Source organism: Cuculus canorus, chromosome 15 (assembly GCF_017976375.1).
Source record: "Cuculus canorus isolate bCucCan1 chromosome 15, bCucCan1.pri, whole genome shotgun sequence".
In the NCBI taxonomy this organism is placed as follows: Eukaryota; Metazoa; Chordata; class Aves; order Cuculiformes; family Cuculidae; genus Cuculus; species Cuculus canorus.
Genome location: NC_071415.1, coordinates 14,689,350 through 14,714,054, shown reverse-complemented (window position 1 = coordinate 14,714,054; position 24,705 = coordinate 14,689,350). Strand labels below are relative to the sequence as shown.

Below are 24,705 nucleotides of genomic sequence, written 5' to 3'. Positions count from 1 at the left end.
TCAGTCCCGGGGCTGGGTTTGGTGCCTTCCCAAATCCTTTCCAGACCAAATCCCATGGTTCACAGAGCACTTGTAGAGTATGTCGTCCTTTGTAGGATTCTTGAAAGGTCATCAGCCCACTGGAACAGTGGATCAGTGCCTTTCCAGATATTCGTCCCTGAAATGTTTTTGTGAGACAGCTGTGTTTGTTTGCTCTTTGGTTACTTTGGCAGAGGAAGGAATTGTATGAGTTGGAAAAGCAGTATTTCGGCAGTGCCGCTCAGGAAGCATTGCACATCGCTTTAGGAATGAGCTGCTGATGCTGCCATTCACAATCTGGAGCTACGCTGCCACAAGCAGTTAATTCTGATAGGGGTTCCTGCAAACAGGCACTATTTCAAATATTAAGGCCAAAAGTGGCACGTAACATCTACCTGTAAATACAGCGGCAGAGGCGAAGGTTACCCCTTCTCTGAACACAGCCATCTCCAATGCCAGGCATAGGACACAGATGTTTTTAATGGAATGATAACTGCTAGTTCCGAAATGGTCCTTTGCTACAAAGTGCTGCTTTATTGGACATGTCAAAAGGGATAAATTATTTTTATTTTTCAAAATTGTTTAATTTAAAGTAATGTTTCTTTGTTTTAACTAATCATAACAATGACATTATATTTTAAAATTAAATAGTTTTCTAAATAAGAGTTTCAGAAGGCAAATATTTAGTACTCAAACAAAAACTATTATATCTTTTGTTCACTTAACCCCAGATGTTTACAGTGAAGATGAAACTTGGCAACACAGGGAAAAATGCAAAGGTATATTATAAAGCTTGTTGTATGAAACTAGTTTGATTGTTGGATATGTAAACACTGACTATTAAAACAATACATCTTTTTCATACGATGCAGAGCAAATATAATCCTAATAATTCCCTAAAAATACATGTAATAAAGTTATTTATTTATTTGGACAAGACACTGTGCAAGTTATGCAAAACCCATTATGGTAATTAATGCAAACATGTTATTTACGGTACTCCCACAATGTATAGATCAGAAACCAGAAATCTCTAGTCACATACTGGCAAGATGAACAGTTTTTTTAAACAGTAAATCATCTTCACTCTTCATTCACATTTGGACTTGGAAACAGTGCTTTCCTTGGCATTAAAATACCAAATAAATTCTTTAAATACGTGCAAACATAAGTTTTACTTCTACAAATACAGTACTGAGACCACACTGCTCATCATATAAAAATAACTCCATAGACAGTCACACACACATAGAGGAAAAATCATTGTAAACCGCTGCCAGGGGAACAAACGTCATACCTTCCTGAAGCTATTGGGAGAGGCTTTTTCAGCACTTCCCAAGGACCGGATTTCAATTAATAATTTCACATTACAGTCAAATTAAGGTAAGATAGGAAAAAAAGTTTCTTTTGAGAACAAAAAGTGGTTTCTTGTTGACAAAGGAATGAATTAATCACTTACTAAAAACAAAGAGCAGAGTTTCATTCTGAACCCACATTAGGATACGCTGGCAAATTCCACTGATATTGGTACATTTGTTTTGCATTCCTACCACTGGGAAGTCAGAATCTTATTTAAGACCTCTTGTCTTTTACACTAGAATAGCATAATTTGCAATGATCTGGAACACAGCCTAACTCCTCAAGTGCCTGGTGCCTTCCAACCTCATTAGGTAGGCATCTGTACCCCTCAGTTGTCATGGTTCCAATTAAGATGGAGACAAAACATGATTCATCACTATTTGGACCGACAATTTAGAATGAGACTTGGCTGCTCTTAGTCAGACTGAGCAGGACCGTGCTCTCTACACAGTCTCGCTGAAACCAATGGCTGCACTTGCTGATGAAGGTATTACTCACTATGAGCAGAGATGATAGCACAAATTGGCCCTTACTGGTAACTGCATCCTAAGCCGAGTTGTGTAGAATTTAATTTTCCTGACAGGAGTAAAAACCAGCATGACCCAAGCTACATTAGCAGGACTATCATGAGCAGAATTATGTGCACGTATAAATGCTTGTACAGTCAGGACCAGTTATGTTCGCAGTGCAAATCACTGGAACTGCCCATAAGTAACTGAAATTGATACAACATTTTCATCTCTGCTCAAATATGGATCTAAAGAGGAGTATGCAATGTGTGTAAATATGAGAGAAATGTAGGGATGTGAACTGCAATATTAATTAAAAAAGAACTATATGTGGTGATCATCTGCAAATATATTCACATTGGTATGGTCGTGTAGCAGCTATGGTAAAGGGTCAGAAATACATTGTGGCTTAAAAGCTTTCCTGCTTTGACAAATCTATTAGCTCTATCAAGTCACATTTTACACGATGTACTAGAAGAACTCAGTATTTAAAATACCCCATTGCAAATTCCAGTTCAGTATTAGCACAAAAAGGTCGTATTCTTTCCAGGCAATGGACACTTAAATTATACCGACTGCTTGTTTGCAACATGTAGACAGCAACAACTTAACAATTAACAGCATTTCTGTCTAATTCTTGACTTTCACTGACCATGAGAGAGGTTTCAGAGTGTTCTGTTCTCCCTTTACTCTCCTCGTCTTCTAAATCCTTCGATACCGCAGGGTTTTCCTCAGAATTGTCGTGCATAGTGACCCGAGATGCTTCAGTTGCATTTCCTCGGACTGTAATGTGCTCCCATCCACCCTGCAAAAGATTGATAAAGAATTATAAAAGGAGAAACATCACCCTGCAAAAGATTGATAAAGAATTATAAAAGGAGAAACATCACCCTGCAATTGCAACACCTAATGTGATGCTTTACGTATGCTTCTAGTTTTATATAATTTTTTCATGAGGAACGGAATCCTGCTCTGGGCTGAATCAGAAGAAAGGCTCCTTGCAAAATACACCACAACACAGCTCCCTAACAGTGACGTACACAGGTAGTAACTGTGCCCATAGGTATTTGGATATAGGGAGAATTTAGGATTTAGGGAGAATTATGCCCCCAGCACTTACCCCAATACCATAATCCCATGAGAGGCCTTTAGGTTCCATTGGCTGAACACCAGTCCGATGGCATACGGTCCCACAGCTCAAACTATGACTTCCCTGCACTTTGTCAGCTATCACCCAGACCTCGAGAAAACAAATAGAGGCAATAAAATGTGTTCTTCGTGCTGGTTTTCCCAGACATGAAAACTGTAAGTCTGTTTAACCACCTTCAGAAATCAGTCCTGATCTTCAATAGGTCAAAATTGCTCTCATTTAGTTAAAGAGATAGCCAAACAAACAAAAAGATCCCAGTGTTATAATTAAAACATTGCCAGAGAGCATGACTTGGCAGGAAAGAGATGAAATATATAACCTTGTTAAAAAAAAAAAAAAAAGTTGTTTTTTACAGCAAAGGGCTGGCTGTATCACTACTTCATTGGCATTATTTGTGTCTTGCTACCAGGATTCCAGTATTTAGACAACTTAGAGCTTGCAGAATAACTAAAGTTAAACAAAAATAATTCTGAAGAATATTTAATTTATTTTAATTTAATTACAAGGAAGCTTAATACACACCTGGTCCAGAGGCCCTACAGACATTTTACGGATGTTATTTGAAACATGATCCCAAGTAGATCCTTGAGGGTAGCTTGGAGTGATACCTTGCCGGTACCAAAGATTGCCTGTAAAATAAATAGTCCTGGTTACAGCTCAGAACGTCTGCTTTGTATAGAATCATAGAATCACAGAATAGTTTGAGTCAGGAGAGATCTTAAAGATCATCCAGTTCCCACGACCCTGCTGCCATGGGCAGGGACACCTCCCACTGGATCAGGTTGCTCAAAGCATCATCCAATCTGGTCTTGAACACCTCCATGGACAGGGCAGCCACGACCTCTCTGGGCAACCTGTGCCAGGGCCTCACCACCGTCACAGTAAAAAATTTCTTCCTAAAACATAACCTAAATCTCCCCTCTTTCAGCTTTAAACCATTACCCCTCATCCTATCACTGCACTCCCTGCTGAAGAGCCTCTCCCCAGCTTTCTGGCAGAAAGTGCCAGCAAACAACATAACACATCAGTAGCTAACACTGTGTTCTGTGGAAATGCATTACAGTTTTGACTAATGCATTACATCGAAGAATAGTCAAATTCCTACTTTGGAATTTGTATTTCTATAGTTATTGTCTATAACCATACTAGAAAATGCAAACACTTTTCTAATTAAATTTATTGGGGAAAAAAATTCATATAAAGAACTATGCACTAGAGAAGTAAACAAATGAGACTATGATCTCTGAAGGAGACTGGTGTGAAAGGCTTGTTTCATTTACAAAAGGACGATTAATTCTTTAACTTGCAATGACTGGCAACAGGAAGGTATTCGCTTCAGGTTTGCATGTTCAAGGGTTCCAGACAAATCCTTCCATGCAATTTTCTTCCTTGAGATCCAGCTTCCCCCCCTACCCTAGCACAGATGCTGGATTGTTGCTATCCAGGCACTATCAGATATAACAAAAAAAAGGGTTTTCAAACCCAGTCAGTAATTAAGTGGGTTGCCTACTCCACCTCTTTGAATATGAAAAATTACTCCTCTTGCAGCAACAGTAATCTGCCTGCAGAAGCTCTGACTTTTTAAATCAATCTGATTTCTATTGGGTTTTTTTGGTTTTGTAACATTGATATATTTTTTTATATCCTTACCATTCGTATCCAGCACAAACACGGATGTCCGTCCCACTGAGACCTGTTTTAGCTTTTGCTTTTGAGGTGAAGGAATATGATACCAACAGTCACCTAAAGGTCAGAAATACTCAAGTAAAACATTGAGAAAACAGAGTTATGTGTAAGAAGTGAAACATGTCTGCAGCTGAAGTATACTGTGCAAGAAAGCTGTGAATGACACTGCACTCAATACATTTTTACTGACTTGTTTTTAGAAACAAACACTTCAAATCATGCAATGAAGAGCAAATTAACTGCTTTAATTATCAGGAGTATTATTCATAAGTACTGTTTTGCACAGCTATGGGAAAGACCTTTGCTAAACAGATCTATCTTTTGCATGGGTGGCAGTGTAGGATAAGATGAAGACTACACCAAAAAGTACACCTCACCTGCAGGTTTTTTTGGAGACACTGAACCCCGATAGAAGGCAGAACCATCTCTAGCAATAGCCCACACTTGGTAAAATGCTCCAATTGAGATAGAAATGAAGGGCTGATCTGTTCCCACATGAAGCCAGGATGTTCCCTAACAAATCATGGAAGACAGATTACGAAGCAAGGGTTAAAAACTCCACAACAAAATATTGCTGATTATTGCCACATGGGAAAAAACGTAGCTAGGGAAAAATATTCTGATGAATAATTCCTGTATCTTGTGACAGAACAGAAACAAGGTCTCTGATCCTCAAAGATACTTGGGTATTAACTCTTTGAAATCAGTAGCTAGGCTGAAATGTAATGGGGCCTTTTCTGTTGAAATTGCTAGAATTTAGGTGCCTTTAGGCACCTAAACATCTCTGAATATGAGCCACAGCCCCCTTTTCTTTTTTTAAATAATCCCTTTTCTGATTACACAGCACAACAGTCTCACAAAAACTGACTGACATGGGGCTTCAGGTTGCATGATTACATTAAATACATCAATAAGGCAGTAAAACTAAACAGGGAGCCTTACAGCTGGATTTTGCTGTGTCACTCCAAGCCTGCAGAGCACGTCTCCTTTGTCACTGATTGCCCACAGTGCTACTGCTTCTTCACCATCTGCTTTGGAACTGGGAATTATGGAGATGTCCCACAGGGTAACAGGAGGCACTTCCAGCCATGGCCCGCTGGTGACTATCTTACATTTTCTGAAGCAGAAAAAACCCAAACCAATCAGAAGCACATACCTTCTGCAGCTGAATTTGTTTCTTGATCCACTCTTGGCTCCAGTGCAAACTATCCTGAAGCCTTTACATTAATTACGTATAGTAAGTATTTTTAATTTGAAAGAGGTTTATAACAACTAATCATGTTTTGCATTAGGTTTTGTATTTTGACATATTACTGATTTCTCAAAACTTCTGCTTTTTAAAGAAAAGCTACTTTACAAAACCAATGCCACCCAAGAAGATGGGCTATTCACTGCAGGTTTATTTACTACTGCCTTTGTTGACTGGGTGACAGGTATCTTCCTCTCGTAACTAAAGGATAACTCTAGGGAACAGTTAGCATTCAAGTCCAAAACTTCTATTTATATTTTAGTTCCTCACCTTGCCCAGCGCCTCCGTCGGACAAAGTCTTTCATTGTCTTGTGACCATGGTAGGACCTGCCAAGCCAGACATAAAGAGGTGTTCATGAGGATGTCAAGGCATCTTCAGTGTCACTGCCAGCCCGAGAGCACTGTCTATTGCCCACCAGACATGCCCGCTGACTTTAAAATGCTTGAAACGATAGTTTGCTAAGCTTACCTTGCTGCCCTACCTCTCTGGCAAATTTCAGCCATAAAAATTTCTCCATAAAAAGGGAGAAATCAAAGCACACTTGTCCCTGTTAAAGCACAGTTAACGTGCCAAACAGCAAACAAGAAATGAGGACTTAAGTATGGCATTTGCCTGCTAGTATTTTAGGTAGAAGTTCTCTCCTTACGCTGGAAAGTCTGCTGCATACTGCCAGCCTTCTCGATCCGTTCCGCCTGAAGTATTAAAATCAATATACCAATCGGATACCTATTGTCAAAAGGAGACAATAAGAGTAACAAGTACCATCAACACCTAATGTATAATAAAAATAACCTCTCCCACTATTTCCCTCCACCTTTTGGAGTGCAATGACTTGCTAAAACCTTCTAATACTTGCCATATACATTCATGCAGAGGTTCTCAAGTCTTTTTAATTCAGCTGAAGAGAAAACAATCAAAGCAGCAATCTAAGTCCCACCCAACAAAAAATCCCACTCAATATTCTTTAGACTATGGAAGATCATTGCTGTTCTATACATGGGGAAACCAAAGTTAAATATTATGACAAATCCAGAAAGAAAATCTGTGTCACTTCAGTCCAAGTCTTGTATCCTACTTGGCACTTTAGTAAAAAGATTTTTAAGACTAAACTTACCCAAGACCACTGTGGAGAAGGAGGCTTGGTATTGATTTTTGTACATTCCTGAAGGCCAGACGCATCGCTCCACATGTATCTGTCCGTGGGCAGACCTCTGGGTGGAACAGTGTACAAGGAATGCAAGGTCATTTACAAATGAAAATGTAAAAGGCGTGCAAAGAGAAGCCTATTTGTAGCACTTTCTACTTTCAGACATGAAACAGTCTTCAGTCATTCATCTCTGTATTTAGAAATATCACGAGTGACGAGGATAGTGGGAAAGAATCTGTACAATTGCTTACAATTACACCAAACTTGAGGATCATGTGAACTTTTCTCTGCAGAGTGATATTCCTCACTACTATTTAAAATAGGAAAGGTGAATCCTGAGTTTCTGTGGCACAGACACCCACATACGTGAATGCTTTCTTAGTACTTCTGTTCAAATATACTATTCAAGGACCCACTGTATTTAGCACATTATGTTTGTGAATATATAGATCCTAGTAAGAGCTTTGCTATATGGCCTCATCAATGAAAGACGCTGCAAGGAGACATGACTTTGTGCACTCACAAAGCACAAATCTGTAATGTTTTGCTACCAATGCATTTTGAATGGATAATTATCAATCTAGAAAACTGAGAAACACTGTTCTTCCATCTCAGGTTAACAATGGGTGTTGGAGGAGACTGAAGACAGAGTAACTGTAATAGCTACACTGAAAACCTAGAACAAATCTCTTGCTTCATCTGTCAGTAGTAAAAACTTACAGTATATAAATACAATAAATTGAGTCAATGACCTGCTGCTATATCCAGTGACTGGGTTCCAACGTTGGTTCTCATAGATATAAACACATTTCACATCTGACTGCGTATAAATGTTATCAGCACTACTGGCCAGTCCTGTGAGAAATAAATCATTTGGATTATAGTAAAGCTAAACTTTAAAGACACTGTATTTTAAATTACAATAGCCACAGTAATATTGCTGATTATCCTATTTCTCCCTCTTGAGGGGAAAATATAAAACTGCAATGCCAATTCCTTCCTAATGTGTGACCTATTCACCACATAACCCTACACGTTAGTTAGGCTAAAAGATGGACAGCTGAAATAGCGTGAATGGCTGACCGAGTCACGAAGGTAAGTAAGAAATGTGCACACCACAGTAGATCATACCTTGTATGAAGCCACCTCCATATCCACCAGTGTAAACCCAAGCTGTGTGATCATATCCAATGCCCCACACTATGCCTTGGTTATTGCACTCTATCAGGCGAAGATGACCTCCAACTTGACGCCAAAACCTGACAGAAAAAGGACATTTTACACTTAGTCTACACCACATCCATCAGGAATGCATGCTTTCCACTCCTACAACTCAATAATCTTAAGGATATGCAACTTTATATGCTTGTTTGTTGAACCTCTGTGCATCTTTAAGTGAAGCCAGTTGCCAGTTGAAAGCATTTCCCTCCGAATGACTACTGAAAAGTTAGCTGGAAGGAACTTATCCACCTCCACTTGGAGTTTTCAGGCTTTGAAGTATTTTACTTTCTGGCTTGTGCATTTTTTTAATCCATATATTTTTTATACACTAGTTAGGATGATCTTGCTAGAATCTTTACATCTTAGTGGCCACCAACTGCCTTAGCTTTAACTTTATCCTCATTTTTTTAAAAATCTAGGAATTGCCTTTATCTAACAAGAAAACAAATGATTTACATATTTACTGTGGGGCTTGGTGAAAACAAGGGTTTTAATTCTTTCTATTCTCCCAGTCTTTGCAGATTAGTCTCTTCCTGGGAGTTTACTGACCATGGCACTTTTCTGGGGAAGAATGGGGATAATAAAGAGATTGCAAAGGAGTATTCTAGTTATCAGAATGGCAGGAGATCATTCAGGTTACGGTTTCCCCAAAACCATTATGCAAGAGCACATCAGCTTTGTGAGTCACCAGACGTTGCAAGCTGCTCTACTCCGAAGGAGAAGAACTGAAGGCTTTCACAGTTATTATTTAAAGATACTTCGTGCAAGTAACCTGAAACTGGGAGTATTTTTTAAATGAAGACTGGCTTTAAGCCCACCAGTTCTGAGGTTAGCATTTTTTTTGCTTGAAGAATTTGCAGTACTATATCATCACAGTTGTAACAGAAATGGTACAGGAGCTGCCCCTGGGCTGTAGTTCCTATGGAGGACCGAGAATTTCAGATTTGCTGACTCAGATAAAATTGAAAGCTCAAATTACATTACAATTACAGTGATTAGGTTTACTTTTAGTCTATGCCATCTCTGAATTTAAATAATTATAGCATTAAAGATGTAATCACATAGAAAAGAGATCTCAATAAGAAAGGCTTTTGAAATTGCATGAATAGCTCCAGCATCAAAGAATTAAAATGTTATTTGGTGAATTTCTTCAGATGTATTTCCGTGTATGAAGGCAGCCATTAACCTTGTCATTGAGAGACACCTGCAGTGTGCTACACACTCCCACAGCCCACCAAAGCCACTGACTTAACATAAAAGTCGGTCTCTGCTGAATGGCATTCTGTGCAGAAAAAATAGCTTCTGAAATCTCTTCTTACATTTGATCACATGGCATCAGGTGTGGTCCAGCCTCCAGCTCAGGACTTGGCTCACTAACGAAGATGTCTCCTTTACAAGTAACTGACCAAATGGCATGGTGCGAGGGAGGGCCTTGAAGCCGCCTGCTTTCACAGCAGGACATGTTCAGCAAAGATAGCTACAAAACAAGGAGCAGAACCAAACACTTCTGTTTACAGCAAGAAAAAGAATTTCCACATATGCTTCAGTATTACAAAATGAAGTTTTACCTTTGCAGGTTCTTGCATAAGTGAATTAGCAGTTTTTTCGCAAAGGCACTGGAATTCAGCTTTTCAGAAGTTATTAACACAGTCACTGGAATCAATGTTGTTCACAGTACCTGCTTGTTATGAAGCATCTTGCAGGTTTTGCATCGATTCAGTGTATACACATGCATGCCTACCTATACATAAGACTTGCTACAACCATGACAGCAGGTAACAGTTCTACCAATGCAGAAGAACAGACTGAACTAAACTAACTAATTTGTAGCCTAGTCTATATCTGGAGATAGGAAGGGAAGGAAAAACAATGCTGGTTTTACTGTGGATAACTGCACCATCCGAAAGCGTGCAAGCTCCAGAGGAGACAGGAACCCTCAGGTGCCTCTCAGTAAGTTTGAACAGACTTTTTAAATACCTAAATTATAAAGTAGGTAAGTAGCCTAGATACTATAAATGTCATGCTGAGATTTCAGAGACTAGCTTTTATGCTTTATTTCACACACTGCCAATTTTAAATGAAAAATGCACAAAATTACCCAGTCATGCATTTCTTGCTCTGTTGTGGCTGCCAGGCGGATTGGCCATCGCTGCTTCGTCCTCTCAGGTGTATACAGTGCAAAGGAATGTTTGGCTTCATTCAGAACCTCAACTATAATAGTGACTTCATTCAGGAACACATGGATATACTAAGGGAAGAGAAAAAAAATTGCAACTAAGGCAAACTCTGATATGCCTTCCTCAATGTCAGCACTTTTGCACTTCATGACTGTGAATGAGACATTCCTGCCCAGAAGAGTGAAGAACCAGTTCTTGGTGGAGAAGGGATGAGGCTCAATTTCCAGTGTCCTACATTACCTCTGATTCATATGCATTAACCTTATTTATGATGACCCTGACCAGCCAAACTTAGCTCTTTCTTCACAATCATGAACATTTTGAACTTTCAAAAGGACTCATAACTGGTCCAAAACTGATGGTTTAAGCAATGTGACCGGATGTTTCTGGCACAGGATCAAAACAGGTATGGCTCAGAAAAGCTTGCAGGTTGCTAGTACCTTGGGCTACACTTGAATTGGTTCCCAAAACTTAGAACAACAGCATAGCACAATTTGACTCCTTTAAGAAAACTACTTTCCCTTCAAAGGTTTTCCTTTGCCAAATGCATCTCTCTCAGGGGTCTCAAGCAGGACACACCTTTTTCTCCTCGTGATACATGTAATAGATGAAGAGGATGCTGTCACGCATTCCATCACTCCCAGTGAACTGCTCAAGTGCAACTCGAACATCCATCCATTTATGAGGCTTCCAATTCCTCCACCATTGCAAGGTCCCAGTTTTAACCCAAACTGACTGCAATGCAAACACAAATTTACAAGAGTAAGGAAACTGCATGACTCTTCTTTCTCCCAAACACTGATTTTTGTGACCACAAGAAATCTCTGTTGCAAGTTAGACTGTATCATATCAGTTAGTTCTGACACAAAGTATACCAGAGTTTTAAGGAAGCCAAAGACAAAATGAAAACTGACAAAACTGGATAGAAAGGCACTGAAATAGCATGTCTACCTTAGTATGAACGTTTTACTTCTTCAAGAGTACAACAGCATGCAGATACTAACTGACTGCAGTGTGCTCCTTATTATAATACAATTTCTATTTGGACTCTAAAAGCTTTTGACATAATCTTTTAAAACTCGATTAAACCTCTGGACTCCAAGTTTTTTTAATCAAATAAATTCCAGATGTCATTTGGCTATTAGAAATGGAAGGACCAAAACTGTGAATGAATCTGAAAAAAGCCAACGACTCATAACAAAGGGAATGTCAAACAAAAGTGCTGCTATTTAAGTGCTGCTACTGATGCTTGCATCATTGCTTTATTTATCCAAGTTGCATTAATCCCTTAATGGTCACAGAGAAGGAAAGTTCATCCACTTGAATCCCTGTTCAATTAAAAAGCCTCCTTTTGTGGTGGAATAATTCATACAATGTTCTACTGTTGCAAACGTTTCTCTGTGAATTTGAGGTTTCGGTGTACTCACATAATGCTGATCAATGCTTAATTTACTCTTAAACAATAGCATCAGCTAATGTTTTTAGATAAAGATTGCTGCTCTATGTTTGATAAACTGCTAGTTTCCTATAGGGAGCTCAGACATCAATAATCCAGGAAATTTGTCAGAAATAAGGACGAGAATAGAAAACTGACACTAAGTTTTCATCACTGATGTTCATCACTGATGTACATCAGTACAACAGAAATGTATTATTAATGTCCAGTATTGATAGATGTGTTTAGTACACAAGAGGTGAGCGTCCTCATTGCTTACCTGTTCAATAGCCTGCTCGTAATGCCTAAAATTCTCCAGTTCCCGCTTTGTCCTTTCACTGAGCTGCTGAAAAATCTGCTTTCGCCATGCTGCTGTCTGTGCTGGACTGATAGACAGAGACAGAGATTGCACCGAGGACGACAAACCTACAGCGGAACCCAAACCAATAAACGCCAATGAGCTTTGAATACAGTTGTGTCAATGGTAAAACACAATGCCGCTTTGAACACTGGACTAAATCAAGCCAGTCTAATGCAATCTTTCTAGTTATTATACTTGGGAATCAATGTATTACAGCCGAACTTTTTAAATGATGCATAGAAATGGGATGACTTAGATGACCAATTAGAATCTTTCAAAGCTATAACTTTTGTTGGCAGTTTTGTCACTGAACCGCCAGATAATTAGGTAATATAATGCATTAAGAGCTACACTGTTATTAAATACTGGGATGCCACTGTTCATGGTTTATTTTTAAAATATTGTTATATTGTACTGTCTTTCAAGAATCTAAATTCCAACCCCATCCAGTTTTCAGCTGGGTTCCCATTAGCAATGCCTTTGAGTAACTTCTCTATCTGACCTCCGTCTCAGTAGGAAAGATAAGAGCAAGGCCGTTATTTGTGGCACCTGCAGTTCTCCAGAGCCCTTTTCACTTTCAGTTACTACTCAGTGACATTACAGGGTTTGCCTGAAGTTGCAGTTCCATTGTAATTAAAAATGAAATGCAGATCCAGCACATATTATTTTAAAAAATTCTCACAGAGACCCAAATATCACCGTTACATTTATCTATCTCAATCCCAAAGTGCTTTACAGCTAACTACAGAACCATCCTCAGACATGGAGTCTATTAAGAAGCTGCAGTAACAGTAAATGGGTTATCAGAAGTTCTGTGCCATGGTTTTGTTGGAAAAAAAAAACAAACCCCAACAAACCAACATTTTTCTTAAAAAGCATATTGACCTGTGAATGGGAATTGGGGTCTGTGGTAGTGACTAGACTGTACCTGATGGAACAGTGAACCATTTCAATGGGCTGTGTAGATCCACAAGGCAGCCTCCCCCGGACACCCAGGCCCACAGCGGGTGCTCATCTGCTCCGTATGGTTCTTCACCTCCCACTGAGAACATGCCAAGGGAAGACAGGCTGGATGTTTCTACAAACGTGCCGACGGAGAGGACTGGATGCTTTTGGGCCTCCTTCAAGTCAATGTTTGTCCACTGCAGTTCTGCCGAAGGATTTCGGTTTGTAGATGATTTATCAATTTCAAAATTAGCTTTCTCATTACTAGTCGAAGCAGCAGTACCTCCTCCTTGATCAGAGTCCAGAGGATCCACAGACAAATTCGCAAGTATTTCTGCTGTCTGGTTGGCTGTGCTGTTACTGCTGCTGCTGGCTGCAGCTCCCGTCAGGGGAGCGTTGGCAAGGTTCATGGGTACACTTGGAAGCTCTGTATCAGAGGAAGTATCTGCATCACCCTGAATGATCGCATTTGTTTGGTTCTGAATATCATCAGTAAAGAAACAGCCAGCACTGAAGGACAAATAGATAATTAATTAACTATAATTCAAAGCATTATAAACTAGCACAGGCCTGAGACCACAGACATACAGAAATGAACCTAATGTTTCAGCTTTAGGAGAGAAACAGCAGACTTCTTTTATGAAGGTCAAGCTCTTATCACTAAGGGAAAATAGTCTAACACAATCTTCCAGACCAGTCTAGTAAATCTGAAATATACATTTCATTCATTTTTTCAAACAATCAGTTGTGTTGGCTGCCTACAACTCTCAGGAAAACACTGAAGAACAACACATTTTATAGATACGAAATAATGGATGCAGTTATTTAAAGCCTGTTATTAACTCTATGATTCTTGCCTTAGAGAGGGCTTCTATTCAGAGCACACTCTGACTCAAACAAGTGGCACTCCCAGCTTCACTGGCATGTCTTGCACAGCCAAGAGGCCAGCAGTCAGCAAGGAATTAAGGATTTAATCTCTCTAGGAAAGGAAATGTACAGTGACACTCAGGAGAAGGATAATTCCTAAGTAGAGCTGACAGTCCTTCATGATATTTCACAGGTAACATTCTCTCTTATTAGAGACAAGTTCCAAATAGTGACAGTAAAGCCCAAAGAAACACACTTTACTGCAAGCATGCAGTGAATTGCAAAGTGGAAGCTTCAGCTTCTAGCCCAGGTGAAACAACTGCTGCTATCGTTAATTTTAATGGCAAAAACTGCAAAGGCTTTTTGGCATACCTAGTGATTAGAGATCCTGTTCCTCCCTGTGTACCATCTGAATGTAAAGAAATATCTCCTAGTGTTGAAACTCTTGGCGTACGAAGTCTCATGAAGATATTTTACCAAGTACCTTAGCAGACTTGTGGAGCTCCCAGTCTGAGATCTGTCACTCTCTCGGCCAGATACAATTGCCTTCCATGTCTTTCCACTGAGCTCACTTGGTGTGACACCTTGACGAAAATAAATTGCTCTGTCATCACAGCCGATTCCCCAGACCTAGGGAAAGAAAGGGCTTGGTGAAGGAAACAGCAGGGAAAGCAGGTAGTTACCAGCTACAAAAAAGGTGCAGTGGTGGAAAATACAGCAGAAAAATCTGCTGGACACAGCTTTTTCCTTTTGTCTTCTTCCTTAATGATGATACTGTAAATGAAGTATAGAATTCTCTGCCATCAAGAGAAAGCTGTTTGCAGCTGAACATGCCATACAAGTGACATGCAGACTGTTCACCTTTTGGTGAGGAATTCAGGCACATATGCCTTCCTAACAGTTCAAGTGCACGGAGCTCTTGTTCAGCTGTCCATATTGGCTCTGCTGACAGTCCTCACCATGTGTGAATACTGCTTGTACTAAGGGGAACATACATATCCTCATAATTGGTATACAGCTCTCTCACCTGGTTATTTAAGCCTACAGTTACCATCATCATTTCTCCAACCATTTCAATCCAGCTTGTTCCACAAGGATTATGTGAGTTCACTCCTCTTCTGAACCACACCTACAACAGCAACAGCAAAAGGCTAAATTTCGTTCCTTCTGCATTAGCAAGCAGGCAGCTGGAATGTAGCTTCTTTAGTGGATTAGTCTTAATCTCTAATACTGACGTGCTGCATTGCCTTAAGAAGTCTCTTGCCTCCTTGGTTCTTTTTATTCATCAGGTAAAGATAAAATAATTCTCTTAACAGTACCTAGACTGTGTGTCCTTGTGACCAACTACAGCCAGAATAGTCCACAAGGTGACTTTTTGTTATGACTTTCTGCAACACAGTTAGTTTCTTTGCCATTGGAAAAGTACTTTCTCTTTCTCTTGCATGTTAACTGCAGGCTATTTTTGGTCACTCTGAATGAGCTTCTAACTGGTGTTCTGCTGTTCAAAGCCTAGAAGGACCGACATAAGGACCTGTCAGAAGGATTTTTTCAGTGGTACAACTCTTTAAATTGTCTCTCTGTAGAGAGGTGGGATGGGTACCTGGAAGAATTTCCATCTGTACTTAGCCTACAGTCAAATAGTGGCAAGCAGCTACTTTAGAAGTTGTTGGCTGAATCACGTAACAAACAGTGCACTTGGCTATCTTGTGGCAGAGCTGAAGAAAAACATGCTAGCTTATCTAAACTTTATCATAGTGGTTTTATCTGGCAGATGGAGCACGGTGGACAATCTTGTTACCATGGCTCTGCTGACAAGTAGTAACTCATTAAACCAGAGTAATTCATTTACTTAAAACTGCTATACATGCACAGAATTCATCTAAGTTTTTGAATTCAATATGAAGGGATTTGATTGCAAGCAGCATAAGAGTAGCCTAGTACATTCCTCAAGACTCCAGGATTCCCTGCAAGGAGCAGGGAGTTGGCCTTATGGGTCCATTCTAACTTAAGGTGTTCTACAATTCTATGACTCTAAGTCAAAACCCCAGCAAGAAAGTAATCACACATAGACAGAACGGATACTCAGTTATATACAAAAAGCTACATTAAAAGGCTGACGAAGAGGAAACTGTTATGATAGGAAGCTATAGAATCATATACAAAGAAAATATTTCCTATGCTGCTTCTGACATAACCTTCAGACCATGTGGAAAGTAGAGCAGGCACCTAGGAGTCACTCCAGCTTTGGTGCTTAATAGCCCTTAGAAGCAGGCCACTTACTACAGCTCCACCAACACCCCAACACCCCAACACCCACCTACCACAGCTGCTTGACTTGGGTTTAGAAAATTCCTTCCAAGAGAAGGGCAAAAAGTCTTCCTAAAGTTAAGTGCAGCTATGTATATATGTATATCACAAACTACAGAGCATTCCCATACCAGCAAGGGGAACTTGAATTCCCCAAACTACAGGGAGAGAGAGTCCCAATCAGCAATGTTTCCTATGAAAGTTACATGCCTGTTCGAGAAAAGCAGATACCAAAAGGGAAGGAAAAAACGGAAGCACAGCATAACACTTCTTACTTTTCTATCCTTTGTAACACACCACACCACATCAACACCCACAGAGACATGCATAATCCCATTTTCAGAGCTTGGAGACTCCACAATACTCCAGGAAATTCCTGCAAGAAACAAAACCCAGAAAGTATTGTAGGTTAGTTTCTTATTAACACTATACAAATCAAAGGGGTTTCCAACCAAAGTTAACAGACTTTACCTTGAGGGTTATTCCTATCAATTCCTTCTCTCACAATAGCTTGCCCTTCCCAAAGAGTTGCCCAAAGGAGGTCATATGGTCCGCAGCTGATCTGCACTACTTCACCAGGAGTGGTGATTAAGGACCACGTGGAACCTTCTGGATTGTGATGGCAGACATTTTCTCTGTACCACACCTAGAGAAGTTTAAAAAAACCCCAAATAATAACATTTAGAAAAGTATCCCTATAACAATGAAAACATTGAGATAAGAATGAAGACAAACTGGAAAGAATAATCCACCTTTAACAAGAGGACTTTTTTTATGCAGTGTATACACTCTGACCTTTAAAGGTATTTTTTGATGTTGACTATGCAGTTGAAGACTACTTCCTTATGTACTAAGGGAGTAGGCTTTTCTACACACTAACTTTCATCATGGAAGCGAGTTTGGATTGGGTACAGTAACCTATTGCTACAAGTTCTGTGTAATTTAATTTATAGTAGAAAACTTAGGGAACATGCACGTACCCTTCCTTGTAAAGAAACTGCCCATACTGATAAACGGCCAAGAGGCTCATCAGTGATCTCCCATCCTCCAATGGAGATGTCATTGAAAGGGTCTGGTAACTGATCTGGATCAGCATGTGATACGATCTGAAACAAAGAGAAGGAAGACTGAGGAGACATTGCAAATAGACAGGCGATTTGGCTGGTGGCCTAACTACTTTCTTGCAGATTGGTTTATGTATCACTTACTAAAGTGGCTAAGCATGGAGATTCTTCCTCTCATTCAAGGCTGCTATATGCAGAGAGAGGGGAAATGCTGCCTAAGCAGCACAACAAAGTCTGTTTTATCCCCTAACTAAAGGAAAATCGCTGCATACAGATGTTCTTTGAATTGGAAAGCTGGACCAACACAAATTACAATTTTTTTATATTCTTAGAACAGAACAACAATTATTAAAGAGTAGTTATTCATACAGATTAAGGACACAGCCAGGGAATCGTGCTAGACAGATGCCACCTCGAAAGAGAGTCCTTTGTCAAACAACCAAAAGAAGTTAACAAGTTGGTTTGAAATTTGCAGACAAGCTGAGCATCTATCTCCAACTGCGCTACCATGATCTGGCACCTTATTACGACAGGTTCCTAATAAAACGCCCCTCCTTCCATTTATATTTGCAAGAATTAGAAGTCGGAAGCCAAGGAATTCAGGTCCAGCCTACAAAGCAGTGATAAAAAATTATTTTTCCTGCACTTATAATTATTTCAGAAAATCAGTTTATTTAAGATATCCAGAACCTTTGCCCAAACGTCCCGTGATTTGTATCTCCTGTATCTGATCCACCTCCTGCGTCTGACACAAGAATTCCATTTCTTATCCTTTGTGTAAGTGCTGGGGAAGTCTATGGCGTAAGTCCAGCCCTGCAAACAGAGATTTTCTTGTGTGAAAATCAGGACTGAGGGAAAGTTTGAAATCATAACTTGGAGCAATTCTGCACAAGAGTCACTCCTACAAATACAATACAAGTCACTGTGCATGTCTCAACAGCCCTAAATAATGGATCAGCTAATTCCAGGAATGACTTAAGAATCATGTCCAAATTCCTCTGCGTGATATACACAGAACACCACACAGTAAAGCATTTTACTTCCTTCACACTAAAGATCTAGATAACAACAGCATCCAGCTACCAGCATTTCTTGGCCTGACCAAACAAAAAAAACTCCTATAGAAGCTCCTACAGACTTCTAAATCCTTCAAAAAAAGATTATTCCCTTTGCTGTATTACAGTTCAGCTATTTCCCAGAAATAAGTAGCTATGGGAAGTTAGGTGCCTTTTATTTTTACAGACCTTTTACACTTCCATAAAAGTGTCTTTCATTTTACAGACTAAGGATTCCCAGAATAGATCTCTTTTTGGTATTGTTCACCTACCCCTTTCTCTGTTGGTTCCCCTCCAATATTTTCATCCACATACCAGTCAGACTCCCACTCCCAGTGTGGTGAAGGCAGTGTGAAATTATCAAGCTGCTGATGTTTTAGCCCGCTCACATCACTCCACTGCCAGCGGTCACTGGGCAGTAATTTCTCACAAAAGCCACCAACTGGATTCCAGCGCTGCCAGAAATGATAAATAAAATATTTTATTTGAGATCACATCATCTATAGGGGGTCATAAATGATACATTTCTTATTTTCCATGGTAGAAAAGGAATAAATTCCTGGGGTGAATGAGAAAGCATTCATACTGCAAGCCCTGAGCTAACACAGTCTTGGGAGGAAGCCTTTTTACGTATCAAAGGGCTGACTGCAGAACTAGTCCCAACCAAGTCATTTTCAGCTACAGAAGCTGGAACATCTGACCTCACATTTTACCACTCGCAATGCCTTTTCCTTTGACGATGTGAGGCACCGTGACACTGCAGCATTAGGATAAAGCTGCACAGATGGCCTTGGGATCGCTAATCTACTCCCCATGAGGAGGATGACTAGCACCTTGCCTGCACTAGAAAAACAGCAGAGCCTCTGCGCCAGAAACTATGTCAATGTAACTGCATTGGTAAATCTTCCTTGTATCTTACGTTATACCAAGAAGGCTTTTTTCCAAATCTGGCTTTAATGAGTTACAGAACAAATAACTTGCTGGCATTCCTGCCTAAGCAGCTGCGATTTTTCTTTTTTTCCCCCCAGCACTCTTACCTACTATAGAAATACTGGAAAAATATGTCATGAAACGCTGTCTTACATCTTAGGGTACGTGGGAAACCAGTGGTTCAAAATCCTTCTATAATTTTTATGCAAAGTATTCTTTACTTTTACTAGGAATCTGGCTAAATTGCTTTGCATGTTATCTGTAAACTACTTGAGTTTAATTTTGTTGCTGTTAGCTCTTGCAGAATATTTCCTTTTGTGCTTTCTAGTATTTTGTTTTCCACTCTTTCATAGCCTAGAACAAACAAAACAAAAGTTTTAAAATAACAAAATGTATTTTAAAGTTTTGCATTTTAAAGAACACGTTTTCATAAAAAAAAGGAATGGTTTCTTAAATGGCTGTAAAGTTGTATCAATGTCCAATAATGTTGAAAATTGGTTTGTTTTATTTTTAGCCATGTAGATGAGTTAACGTCTTTTCTTAATTAAAATTTATTCCATTACCCATTAAAAAGCAGAAAAATGTGCACAAGAAAATCCTGCAGTTTTCTCTCTCAAATACCTTTTGGTTAACTTGAAAACAAAACAAATAAATTTCCTTTATTTTAAAGACCTTCTTTTTCAAGTATGTTATATGGGAGGGATGGTCTCTCTTATATGCAAAAAAAGCTGGAAACACAAAGAGTTATGCCTTTATCAGAGAACTCTTTGAATGTTAAAGAACAGCACTTTCTTAGGAGTAATACATTTTTCATAATGTATCTTTGTTGCCTAGAAGTTACACTCGACATTTTCTGAAGGGAATTGCGTATTTGTCACTAAGCAAAGGAACACATCAGGTGAAAAAGGGTGAATGTTCCAGTCTGAAATGGCTTGCATGAAACAGGCCATAGCACACACTGACACTGCATTTGATAGGAGCAGGGAACATATAACATTCCCCTGGAAATTAAAAGAATGACCTGCTATTTGGCACATACAGCCGTGTGAGAAAAACATGCATAGACAGCTGATGTATGGATTTGCTGTCATTCCTTTCCAACAAATTTGTGGCAAGGTGACAGAGGCATCCTCAACACATCATACCTGATTCTCATAGGTTTCTTCCTGGTATCTAATAGGAACATCGCCCGAGAGCACGTAGGTGTATACTTGATGATCACAGGCTATTCCCCAGCAGCACTGTTTGACAGCAGAGACCCGCTTGAATTCCAGCTGTGTGTCCTTACAGAGCTCCCAGTACTGGCCAACAGTAGACAGAGTGTAAACCCTCCCAAAAATGTCAACTGCCCACAAAAGGGAACTGGGCATGGCCATGTCTGAAAGGCAAAAAGACGGTATTAATAGAAAAGACAGTTATAAAAAATGGATCTCAAACCTACTGAATATCAGTCCTGCTCTGAGCCATCATCAGTCAAATTAAATAAAGATGTAAAGAATGATCTTTTTAAATGAGCCCACGCAAAGCTGGCAGCCAGATGTCTTTCAGTCAGAGGTCTGCAGTCACACCTCTCAGATGGCTCTGAAAACCCATGTGAAAGACCTTGCTACTGGCACACTACTGTCCATCCTACAAGAGCTCACAGCATTAACAGGACAGTTTTGGCAGGCAGAGGACAGATGTCAACACTGAACTGAGATGCAGTTGCATGGACCACTCCATAGCAGAAAGCTTCACTCTTGAGAGTTGGTAACATCAGAGATGCTTCACACAACATTCATCTCAGTTCCACAAAGCCATGATACCTTACAACATCCCCTTCTCAGCTCCTCTTGGCACATGCCAACATAGCTACAAAGGCACAAAAGAAAAGAAGGGAAAGGGACCTTCTCTATAAGCATGCATCTAGTTTTAATCCATGGACATATTACCTACTGCTGCCAGGAAATTGCCTTCCAAAGCATTCTGGTGAACACTTGGGATCTGATCTTTACATAATATGCACAGATGTGATATTTACTCAAGCATACAAACAGCGTGGCTTGACAGCAGAGACCTATTAAAGTTCCATTCCAGTTGTATCCCTTAATAACCTGCCGTTTTCTGGGCACTGAAGCCCTGCCCTTCTTGGAGAGGTCAGCATTTTAGATTAAGTAGGTGTATGCCAGCCCCTTCAGAAGCCAAGAAATACCAGTGTATTTCTGTCTCTTGGCCTTCCAGGAGTCATTAAATGGAAGAAATTTCAGTTGCTTTATATGTCTGAAAATCAGAACTACTGATGAGTGTTTTGAACTTTGCCTCTAGTTCCCTTAACTGTGCAGTGGAAGAGCAAGAGGGGGAAGGTAGGAAAGAGGATTCAGATCCAACACAATGAAAGAAAAGAAGAATCCTTGCCTGGAGCCAGCGTGGAACACTGCTGCTTCATTGTCAAAGGTCAACTGTGCTTTCAACACAAGAAAAGAAGAAAGCCTGCCTGCTTTCTGACTGAGAATAAGCAGTGGTACAGAGATACCAGCTTGTATGGCGTGTGTGAATGGCAGAGGTGAAAGTGTGGAGAGTCTGGAAACAGCTAAGCAATTGTCAAAGAAAGGCACAGTAAATTCACATAGGATCCCAGGGAGGATGTTTCAGAATTCTTAAGATTTCTAGAACTGCTGCTGCCAAGTACCTAAAAACCCAGATCCACCAGGTGAATAACAAGTATGGTGAGAAGAAAATTCGTAGCAGCAGAGAATAAGCGAGGCAAGTGGAAGGTCAAGCCAAAATCCCCCTAAAAGCTGTGGCAGCACAGCTAGGATGAATCCTCCAGTTTTGACTCAGTGGTGGTGGTAGAATGAAGGCGAGTATTACTGCCTTTGTCTGCTCTTGGAGCAGCCACTTATTTTCTTTATATCCTGCCTTTTTACGTTAATAGACATAGGATAGTACTGAAGGAGAGAGTACAGGAAAACTGGAATGGAACAGAGTGAAGATGAGGTTGAAATTATCATGTGTGTACCACTGGGAAGATAAAAGCTACGAAAACCAGCCCTTAGTATTAGTACTTAAAATTCTGCAGAACGGTCTTTGTAAAAGAGGCAAATACTATGCAATCTTAAGCAACCAGAATGCCAGTGAGTCTAGAGTAAAGGAAGCATTATGGATAATGCAATGAAGAGATCTACCTAGTCAGCTAACAAAGATAAGTGATACTTGGCAAATACACAAGCAAAGGCCTGTACCTGGAATGGCAGTACAGGCAGGCAGAAAGGGTTAGTGAAAGTGCCACAGATTGCAAAATTAGGAATAATATAGATGGACACAATTAAAATAATCCAGGCTGATGCAACTGGGTTAAAAAGGCAGCTGAGATAAGTGAGAGTTTCTGCATATTCTTTCCTCTGAACTCTTGAGATAGTGTGCTTGGAGAATCATGGGAAAATCCCAAGTGCATCTGGGATTATAAACTACTTCTAAGACTTCAATTTGGGCTCCTTTGCACTCCTTGGGCTGCAGGAGATGAAGACAGAATTTGCTTGATCTTGAAGGACGCTCGGAGCTTGTGGCTCACATATATCTCAGCAAATGCGGCCGTTGCCCAGTATTCCCAGGGGACTGGAAATAATCAGATCATAGAATCATTGGATGGTTTGGGTTGGAAGAGACCTTAAAGCCCATCCAATTCCACCCCCTGCCACAGGCAGGGACACCTCCCACCGGATCAGGGGCTCCAAGGCCCATCCAACCTGGCTTTGAGCACTTCCAGGGATCCACACCTGCCAAATCCTTCCTCAGCTCAGGTGATTTCTGACAGACCCGCTCACAGGGAGATGACACGCCGTTCATTAAAACCTCCAGCTGCCCGGCACGTCACCGATCACTACAGAATTCCAGAAATGCAATCTCCCGACTCGGTTTGTTCCCAGACCGAAGGCGCGGCGCCTCTCCCCCCAAAGGCAGCTCCACCGGGCCCGGCCCGCCATGGCGCCCGCTGCCCGCGGAGCGGCGGGAGCGTCCCCGCGGCGCGACCCACCCCGGCCCCAAACACCCCGGGAGCCCCCGCACCCCCCGCCCCGCTCGCTCCTCCCGCCGGGAAGGGTGGGGAGGGCACAGGGGCCCCGCGACCGCCCCACGCCCGGCGCTGCCGACCGACCGCAAGCGGCCCCGCCCGGGGGTCGCCCCTCACCTGCCTCGCTCCGGCCGCGCCGCTCCGCCCCGCGCCCGGCGGAAGGACCCGCAGCCGCGCGCAGGCAGCGCCCGGCGGAGAGCGCCGCGCTCCCACTGGCTGCGCCGCCATGGGGCGGGGAGGCGCCGCCGCGGCGGGCTGGGGGCGGGGCTGGCGCCGAGGGGCGAGGCTGAGGCGGGCTGCGGGGACAGCGGGGGCTGCGGGGGCCACCGGGGCTGGCGCGGGGCAACGGGAACAGCGAGGGCTGCGGGAGGAGCGTGACTGGCCCGAGCCCCGGGGAAGCGCCGGGCTGGGGTTCTGGTGTAAATTCACCACAAGAAGGATGTTGAGGCTCTGGAGTGTGTCCAGAGAAGAGCAACGAATGGTGAGGGGTCTGGAGAACAAGTGTAACGAGGAGCGGCTGAGAGAGATGGGGGTGTGCAGCCTGGAGAAGAGGAGGCTGAGGGGAGACCTTATTGCTCTCTACAACTGCCTGAAAGGAGAGTGTGGAGAGGAGGGAGCTGGGCTCTGCTCCCCAGTGACAGGGGACAGGACAGGGGAATGGCCTCGAGCTGTGCCAGGGGAGGATCAGGCTGGACACCAGGAAAGAATCTTTCACAGAAAGGGTCATTGGGCACTGGCAGAGGCTGCCCGGGGAGGGGGTGGAGTCACCTGCCCTGGAGGTGTTTAGGGACAGGCGGATGAGGTGCTGAGGGTTTAAGGAGTGTTAGGAATGGTTGGACTCAATGATCCAGTGGGTCCTTTCCAACCTGGTGATTCTATGATTCTCTGAAACTCTGTGGAAAGGGGCTGTTGCGGGCAGAGCTCTGCCCTCGTCCAGGCCGCTGTGTGGAGAGGGCAAAGGTTACAGTCAGATAAGGAAAACATGATGGATAGGCCAGTAAATGTCTTGCCTGAGGGATGGGGAAGGAGAGGGCCTTTCCGGTCACAGCCTGTGTCGGTGTGGTAGGAGCACAACAGCTGTCCTTCCAGAAGGAATCCAGCGGTGTCCCTCGCAGGTCCCTGCAGGCCTGCCCTGCTGCAGGACTGTCACCTCCCTCTGGAAGGGCTTGCTTATCC

General features: G+C 41.6%; 1 protein-coding gene across 4 annotated transcripts; it reads right to left on the bottom strand.

The window, feature by feature from the left end:
* Window positions 1–921: 921 nt before the first annotated feature.
* Window positions 922–23,799, bottom strand: TECPR1 (tectonin beta-propeller repeat containing 1). Of its 4 annotated transcripts, none has more exons than XM_054080573.1 (25): window positions 23,647–23,799; window positions 20,627–20,859; window positions 18,824–19,006; window positions 18,187–18,309; window positions 17,413–17,538; window positions 16,904–17,078; window positions 16,708–16,808; window positions 15,153–15,254; window positions 14,610–14,755; window positions 13,242–13,768; window positions 12,233–12,378; window positions 11,097–11,252; window positions 10,439–10,588; window positions 9,660–9,817; window positions 8,251–8,378; window positions 7,872–7,974; window positions 7,087–7,183; window positions 6,619–6,698; window positions 6,242–6,298; window positions 5,665–5,839; window positions 5,100–5,235; window positions 4,687–4,779; window positions 3,559–3,665; window positions 3,007–3,126; window positions 922–2,691 (listed from the first exon to the last, which is right to left on the bottom strand). In XM_054080573.1, exons 2-25 carry the CDS (start codon window positions 20,855–20,857, stop codon window positions 2,494–2,496), a joined length of 3,618 nt encoding a protein of 1,205 aa, XP_053936548.1. In that variant the 5' UTR covers window positions 20,858–20,859; window positions 23,647–23,799; the 3' UTR covers window positions 922–2,493. The 4 variants fall into 4 exon arrangements, with proteins under 4 accessions (XP_053936548.1, XP_053936549.1, XP_053936550.1 ...); XM_054080574.1 differs by having other exon boundaries at window positions 23,651–23,758; XM_054080575.1 differs by lacking the exon at window positions 23,647–23,799 and having other exon boundaries at window positions 13,242–13,463; window positions 13,542–13,768.
* Window positions 23,800–24,705: the final 906 nt, after the last annotated feature.